General features: G+C 42.7%; 1 protein-coding gene across 1 annotated transcript in view; it reads right to left on the reverse strand.

Moving 5' to 3' along the window:
• The window catches only part of LOC112957868 (ras-related protein Rab-10-like), a 28,770-nt gene extending 19,801 nt beyond the window's left edge, over positions 1-8,969 (reverse strand). The window contains exons 1-2 of the mRNA XM_026051629.1: positions 8,794-8,969; positions 350-410 (exon numbers count right to left, since the gene is read on the reverse strand). Coding sequence (XP_025907414.1) covers positions 350-410; positions 8,794-8,953 — 221 coding nt within the window. The 5' untranslated portion in view covers positions 8,954-8,969. The remainder of the gene's footprint in view (positions 1-349; positions 411-8,793) is intronic.
• Positions 8,970-8,977: the final 8 nt, after the last annotated feature.

Below are 8,977 nucleotides of genomic sequence, written 5' to 3' on the forward strand. Positions count from 1 at the left end.
AAAGTACCCAAAGATTCACATTTCTAGCTTTGTCTTGGTGACCCTTTCAATATCTATTTATTGAGAAATGTAAAATTTTTTTACTTTGTCACTTCCCTTAACATACTGGTACAATTATATAGACTTAATATGGATCTGCATTATTTGTAAGCTACAGTAGCAAAATTTTATTATTAAAACATCTTAGTAACAACCCTCTTTGTAACTCATATTAGTTGCAGCTAACAGTATGTTCCCCATGCCCAAACTCAAAGTTTCAAATGATCTGTTAAAATCAAAGGTAGACTGGACTTTGCATGTTATATTACAATTCAGTTGCACTTSAATTGTGATATAAATTAAAACTCACCATATTTGAAGTTTTACTCTGGTACCATTAAATACTACTGGTTTTACTTTAAAATCAATGCCTAAAAAAAAAAAAAGAGAGAGAGAGAGAGAAAGAAAATCCATTACATTTCTTATAAAAACATGTCTCCATTTTATAGGTTGTTTCTACTCTCTAATTATTGTTGTTGTTGCAGATTTGAAGAGAAAGTAGCAAGAAAATAAATCAAACAAAATATATATATATTCCATATGTTGGAACCATATATATTGGAAATGGAATCTGCAGAAGTCAAATACTCAGTCTATTCATTAACACATCACACAAAGGCAATAGAGTGGCAGGTCAGAGGTGCAACTACAAACCACATGTCCATATTTTCCTCTGTTGGCCAGGGACACAACAGCAGTTTGGTGGCCCATTCACAGCAATATTTGGCAAATGTATGGATGATTCCAGCTGTTTCCAGTTTCATTGCAACAGCGTGGCAGCTATGAATGGGAAGTTAGTGCCAAATGCTCATAAAGCTGTTAATTGCACAATGCCATTTTTTCTCTTTACTGCCAAATCTCTAAAATTTCCTAAAATTACAAGGACAGGAATAGAAATCAGCTACACTAGTGAAATGCAATGATGAGCATCTACTAAATTTTTTTCATATTTAAGAGTATCTCTGTAGTCTTCATTTCTGTATTCCATGTCTACCGTGTCAATGCTACAACTAGGCATGAGTAGTCAGCACAAAATCAGTGTTGCATGTTCCTGTAAGGAATTTCATTGTAATTTATAATGGTAGTCTTCATACTCCAAATGGGGTAAATGATACCTGCATTTATGGGTTGCTGAAGCTCCAAACTTAACATCTGAAAAGGCTCCCCATCACTATCTCACTGTAGTAAATCAGTATCATTTGACTCAGTTACTTTATTGCTGAAAATCCTCAGTTACTTTATTGCTGAAATTCAAAATATTTTAAAATTATTTCTCCATTTGCTTAATTCGCTGGAAGACAATGAGAGTATTTTTCAGCTTTATTAAGCAAGACAGTACTGTGGTAGCCAGCCACGCTGTATTTCTCACAAAAAAAGTCAAAATGTAGCTACATAACATGTCTTTTCTCCTGTGGCAGTGTCATTGGAACGAACTAAGAGGCCAGTGATGTGAAATTTAGAACAAGAGTTTGTTGAGAACCACATCAATACCAGGAGACAAAGCTGCCTTAAGCCAACATTGAAATAAGCTTAGTAAGGAAACATGATGTACTTGAAGCCCTGGAAGATACCTTCTCCTAGAGGATGCCTTACTCCATGGTCCATATGACATGATTTGAAATTTCTCAGAAACCGCTGTTCTCAAATTAGTCTCAAAGATTGTTACTGCAATCTCAAAACTATATATACATGTATATATAAACCTCAGTGATCTCAAGTTCATAAAYCTCCTCCTTCCTCTTGATTGTTGGCAATAAGCCGCAGCAAAACTCTGTCAAGTCTGATGTTTCTGAAACAAATGCCTTTGTAATCCTCCTAAAACGGGCACCTTCTGCCAGAGAACCCTCACCTGAGCTGCCAGCCACCCCGGCGTCGCTCCAGCAAGGCCTGCGGAGCCGACAGGCAGCAGAGGAGGCYGCCACGGAGGCGAGAGGCTCCAGCCTCCGCCACGCTGCTCCCTGGCGCTCTGCGGCACGGGCCTGTGCGTGACAAAACTTGGGTCTCTTACACTTACTAATGCGATCCAGGAGGAGGCCACCCCGTCCTCGAGGACCTCAGGCCATGGAGACCACGCGCCCATGGTCACACTGAGGCCAGCACAGCCCACCCTGATGGAGATCCGGCAAACGGGCTTCCCACCTTCATGTCCAACACGTGCCCATCGCCATGTGGGCCTCACCGAACACCCCTGGCTTTGGGGCAGACCGAGCAGAGACTGAGGGCCTTCAGGAACGTCCCTCTCCAAAAGCCCTCTCCCCCTGGCATTTCTGGGGTTCAGTTTCTGCGTAGTCAGAAAATAACAAAATGCCTGGCGATAGATAGGCAAGGAGCTTTCATTTCAAGTTTTTATATTGAAAAGCTTCATGACAGGAGGAAGAACTTCCATTTTGCAGTATTTTTAACTAGCTATCATGTTTGACTGTAAACACACAATACCACTATTCTTTTGCTTCCATGCTTTCTGTAAAATGCAAGGCAACTTTTTACAAAATCAACAATTTTGCATTAGTACCACTGCAGTGATTCCTATSAGACTCTGGCTGCCAAATTACTTTATCAAAGGAAAGCATTCGTGGAAATAAAATAGAGGAAACGCTGCCTTTCTTTTTATTTCCTGGTGTATTTTGCATGCAGATTTGAAGAGTTTATTCTTACATGCCAGAATCTAAAGGTACTAACATTTCGTACATATATAAAAACTTGAGTGAATTTTTACAATTATTATGATAATCGTGTCCTTCACYTGATGAATTCTCATTGAAGCTTCAATGGAAAGGGAAGATGAAATAATATAATTGGTATCTGTAATTAATATCATACAAGGCTTCCTTGATGAAATTAATAATGTTAGATGGAAATCTAATTTAAGCCAAATATACTTATATGCTCATGAAAGGTGAAATTTAAACTTTAAGGAAAACATTTGCTTCTGCATTTCACACAATACTGTTTAATTATCTGTATCGCTTTCTACAGCTAATATTAGAACACTTGAAAGGGATAAGATATATACTGCAAGGCTCGAAGAATGAATTGGGAATACAGAAAAAATTATAATCCAGCTAGAGATTTCCAGACTTAAAAGAAATTGTTTTTATTTGACATACATTGTAATAACAAAYTGGCATAAGTTTTTTTTCTAATTTATAAAAAGAGAAGCAGAGAGTGCTGAATCAGACTAAAATTTAATCTAAATTAAAATAAGGCATATTGACTTCTTAAGTCAACTTCAAAATTTATTGACCTAAAAGGTCAATGAATGTTAGTGAAAAACAAAAGTCAATATGTTCTGCATGCATGATTTGTTCATGTCTTTATATGAAATTTCAAGCAAACTTAGCAAATTGAAAAGGCAAAAAAAGAAAAATGGGAATTACAGGGCCAAAGACAGCTCACAGATTTCAGATGATTTTAGGTCCATGTATTATGCAATATGATCAACATTACAAAACTAACATTGATTACTGCTTTGAGATGAATGTTATTTAAATGCAACAGCATGTGCTTGCTTCTTTTAAGCTGTCAAATAAAATCAAGAACGGGTACAAATTCTGGTGGTTGTTACAGGATACTACAGCTAAATTACTTTTTTTTTTCCTTCATTATATTTAAAATAATGAATATGTCCATATTAGGACTGAGGCAGCTTTAACACAACTAGATCTAGGAAGCATCAAAACAGTCAACCCTGACGGGCTTCAGTGATGAGTTGCTTGTCTCACCGGTCAGTATCTGCACAAAAGTCTACAGCCGCCTGCAAAACTCCTCTGCAAAGAGGTGTGGAAGCTGATGAGCAGTTGGGACCAGTTCTTGTGCGCGAGTACGATGAGGTCCCAGTGGGCAGAGTCACRGGTGAGGGAGCTGCCGGCCCAGGCCCCAGTGCCCAATGCAGCCACACAGAACCCACCACCACAGTGTAAGGAGGGAACGCAGCAAGGGCAAGGGGCATATCCAAAAGGAAATGCACAGTCCCTTCACAAGTGCAAAAGGTATCACTGGACCTTTGCTGTAATATATAACCATCTAACAGTGCTTGGAGAAATAAAATTAACCAAAACACTACTGACTACCAGTGGACCTATCCCCAAACAGTCTTCTCCATCATTTGAGCCTAGTTYGTGTTTCAGCCATGTTACTCTTACCCATTACTTTAACCCTTACCTGTAGCTGGTGCATTACTCCAATCAGAGAACACAGGTAGCCTCATGCGTTATCACCATTTTGAGGTCACCTCACACAGTCCTTGCCTTAGCAACCCATCAACAGAGTTATAGGCTTGTAGAACAAGACAGGTACTCACGCTTGCTCCAAGGGAACAGGAATAGTCCCCACCTGCCCTCAAGGGGTCTGGAAGAACAAGGTCACCTAAGAGCAGGTCACTGCAATGGTCTGCAGTTGAATCTGTAACATCTCCTTACACTCAGACCAAAAAGTTTCAGAGAGGCAAGAATAGACATTCAAACTGTGAAAGCTGACTAACTGTAATCTACAGAAGAGAGAGTTGACTAATTGTAATCTATCTAAGGAAGGGAAGGCCTGGAAAATATCAAAACTGTCAGCAAGATCCAGTAGTTTCTACAACAGAAACCACACTATAGCCTCCTTTAACACAGCCCRGTCACAGTTATTGGCCCCCTCTAGCAACAGAGACCCTAGAAGCAGCTTCGTTTAACTATGAAGAAGGAGACTCAAAGCCTGTCGAGCATTTACAAGATCTCTCATCTCCAGGAGCATTAGGGACAACAGGATTAAGAAAGATATCCAAAGAGTGAGCAAGTCAGTAGGTCAAGTCAATTAAACAGCTTAGGAATCCAGAGACTCAGTTGCATGTGTCTGCTCTGCCACAAACTTCCCTGGGCTCATTTTGCTTTTCTGGGAATTTTGCAGCTGGAAAATGAAGCTTGGACTGACTACAATCAGCTTACGCCACAAAGCAGAGAAAATGAGTGACATGCTACAGCCATGAGAGCTTCCAAGCGGGATGGGTACTGCAGGCCTTCTGTGCTGTAATACAGTTTAGACAAGGACATATGTGAAAAAAYAGCCAAGTTATTTTGAGTCTAAATGAGGGGACTGGAAAATGAGAACATGGTGCATGGTCCATGGATACATTTTTTTGGGGGAGGAGGGAACGGGAACAGGGGGAGGAGGGCACCAGGACAAGGACATGTTAAGAAGTATCTGAAGCCAACTAGTGGTTGAATAGCCAAATACAGTATTAAATACTGCATTGACAAACAGTGCATCTGAAGGGATCAGATATTTTGCTAGGAAAGTAGTGTCGAAAATCTAGTCTTTTAAAAAGAAAAAAAAAAGGAAAAGAAAAACCAAGGTGGCTTCTTATTAACATTGGTAATACAGGCCATATTTAGCTCCAATATTTGACCTTTTCAATTAATTCTACTTTTTTTTTTTTCTATGTAATGTGAATACATTTTTTTGAGGAAAACCTCAAAACTTCAGAACTGATTTTTTTTTTTTTTGCAATTTCACTCTTAATTCTTGTATTTTACTCTTCTTTAACATAGGCATTAGAAAGCAAAATTTTCCTTTTGATGGGAAAAAAATCAGAAAAAAAAACTATTTCTTTTTAAACGCTGAAAGTGGGAGTGCACCACTTTCAAGTATGAAGGTTTGGCAAAGACCACCCTTTTACAGAAATTTTCCCACAGAGTACATTTTTCTGAGGTACTGTGGCCAATCCCAGAATGGTYGAGGTTGGAAGGGACCTCTAGAGATCATCTAGTCCAACCCCGCTGCTCCAGCTGGGACACCTATAGCATAGGGCACCCCGTGCCATATAGTAAAATAAAAATCTTATAGCCTGTCAGATCAGCACCCTGTTCACTTGTATGCAGGAGGGGTCTCCTTGCATTCATAAACTTTCTCTAGGGCTTTGTATGCAATACCATTGTTCCAACAAAAACAGTTATTCTTTAGAGTCTGCTATGGTCTACTATTCATAATACAATGCATCTGCCTTATGATGCATTTAAGTTTAATTAGAAAACTATAACTGCTTATAATTTACCCAAACTGTGTAATTGAAGAGGAGTAAGGGCACCCATCCTTGGGTGTTTAAGTGCTGCATAAAGTGCTTTCAGTGAAAATTTACTGTGAATGCATTTTCTTTTTTCCATTTCAAAAAATACATAATTTTAGAAAAATTCACAACTGAAGAATGCTAGCTGCAACTAGAAAAAGTGAGAAAAGTCCTTTTTTTWAAAAAAATAAGGCTAGGATTTTTTTTCTAGCAGCACAAACTTCAAACTTGCCCATAACAATGATACAGAAAGGGCCTCTCAACAGCACCCAGGCAGCCTAGAACTCCTGTGACTACTACCCTCCACCACCAAAGAAAGGAGGTGATGCAAGTTCTTGTCAAGCAACTCAAATACCTGAAAAACTTAACAGCCTGAATAATCGTCTCCCTATTTTAATCAACGTTCCAGCTGGACAGATAGGGTGAAAAAATCAATTAACATCAGACGAGCATTCAGTAGAGTGACTAAGAATGTATGAAATAGACATTCAAATGAGAAGAGCTGTTTGTTTTCATCGTGTCAATGAAGATGATGATGTCAGAAGAAGACATCAGGAAGAYAAAATGTGAAATGCTGCAATGCACCTGAGGCTTCTTCCTACAGACCTTTCCAAAAACCTAACACCAAGAGTTAACCACTTGTGCTGTTGTAACTCTCCTAACGGACAAGAAACTTCCATTTCAACACTACGGCTTTAGAAGTCATCARTGAACAATCCCATTCATTTTAAAAATCTAAGGTCTGACAAGCTTGTAAAATAGAATTAAATCGAATACAAAATTCAAGAAATTACTTTAAAATCACATTCAGATAATACCTAGATTTGAATGACTTTTTAACATTGTAGATAGACATGTTAAAGTCTTTAAAACCCTGAACAACAGGTTTTGAAAACAATAATAAAATTAATAAAGTTAATCATAGTCCATAATTGCTACAAAACTGATTCATCTTAACTATTCTTCAAACTATTTCACAACTTGGAAATCTGAGCATGGGCAATTCTGTCTCAAAACAACAATCTCAAGGACAGGAACCTAAGTTCTAATAAAAATACCATCACTAAAGTTAACATTTATTTTCCCAGGCATTATCTTAAGCAGTGCAACAAACTGCCTTTTAAAAGGATAAATTTTCACTATATTTCTGCTGGTCGTATTCTTCCCTTTCTGTTTATGTTCGTTCAGAAGGTGCTTTGCAGGAATATGCAAGGAAATAAAAGTGGTTTAAGTTCCRCCAGTTCTCATGTGAGCAGGTCACGTAACCTCATGCCCATTAAGCATTTCCTCTTACATAATCGGACCAACTGCTGCCACAAGTGCTACCTGCTGCATATTTGGTTAAGCAAAGTCCTCCTGCACTGAGGAGTGTATGAGAGCCTTGCAGATTCAAAACACAGAAACAAGCCATTGCTTGTGCGTACTCTGCCCTTCCATTAAACTGCAAAGAAAAAAAAAGATTTCACACACACAAAACCGTATTTAAAAATGAAGATTTACTACTCAGAAATTTGTAGTATGTCTGTGGCAAACAACAGCGCCCACATATTCCACATTTTCCGGATGCTGCTGACTTTTCCAGCACGTGGACCGTGAGCTGGCCCTTCCCCACGGAGCCAGCGGGAAACGCAGACCGGGCAGCCAGGCCCCGGGCCCGGGAAGGCAGCACGGAGCCACCTTGGTTTAGCAGGGGCTCTGCTTTAACAACCACATATGCAATTGAGGATAACTTGACCCATCGGTGCCCTTTATCCCGTTACAACCTATTAATACAAAGTTAGGGGAACTTGGGCAGGGGGCACAGAGGGGTGTCCCTGACTGGGGGCACCTGGGGACAGGGCACAGAGGGGTGTCCCTGTGGGGGGTACTTGGGGACAGGGCACAGCAGGTTGCCCTTGCATGGGGGTACCTAAGGACAGGGCACAGAGGGGTGTCCCTGCGGGGGGTACTTGGGGAGAGGGCACAACAGGTTGTCCTTGCAYGGGGGTACCTAAGGACAGGGCACGTCAGGGTGTCCCTGTGTGGGGGTACTTGGGGACAAGGCACATCAGGGGGTGCCTGCATGGGGGTACTTGGGGACATGGCACAGCAGGGTGTCCCTGCAGGGGGTACCTGAGGACAGGGCACGGCGCGGTATGCCTACAAGGGGATACCTGGGGAAAGGGCATGGCGGGATGTCCCTGCAGGGGGTACCTGAGGACAGGGCACAGAGGGGTGTCCCTCCAAGTGGCACTTGGGACAGGGCACAGCGAGGTGTCCCTACAAGGGGATACCTGGGGAGAGGGCATGGTGGGGTGTTCCTGAGGGGGTACTTATGGACAGAGCATGGCAGGGTGTCCTTACAAGGGGCACTTGAGGACAGGGAACAGCAGGGTGTCCCTGTGTGGGGCATTTGGGGACCGGACAAGGTGAGTGTCCCCACGGGGGTACCTGGGGACAGGGCACGGCGAGTGTCAGTACAGGGGGTACCTGGGGACAGGGTACGGCGGGTGTCCCCACGGGGGTACCTGGGGACAGGGCACGGCGGGTGTCCCCGCGGGGGTACCTGGGGACAGGGCACGGCGGGTGTCCCCGCGGGGGACACTTGGGGACAGGACGCAGCAAGTGTCAGTACAGGGGGTACCTGGGGACCGGGCACGGCGGGTGTCCCCGCGGGGCCGGCTCCGCGCGCGGCGCTGCCCGCCGGGGTGGCGAGCGCGGCCGGCACTCACCGATGGTTGCCAGGTAGGAGGCGGAGGAGAAGGCGGCGGGCGGCGCGGCGGGCTCCGTGTACCTGCGCACGATGGACGTCTTCCCCACGCAGGACTCGCCGGCCATCACTATCTTCAGCAGCAGCGACTTCCCCGCGGCGCCCTGCGCCAGCGCGGCCATGGCCGAGCGCGCGGCGGGGAAGCT

The sequence above is a fragment of the Nothoprocta perdicaria genome, unplaced genomic scaffold (assembly GCF_003342845.1).
Source record: "Nothoprocta perdicaria isolate Ctin4 unplaced genomic scaffold, notPer1 scaffold_77, whole genome shotgun sequence".
Taxonomy (NCBI): Eukaryota; Metazoa; Chordata; class Aves; order Tinamiformes; family Tinamidae; genus Nothoprocta; species Nothoprocta perdicaria.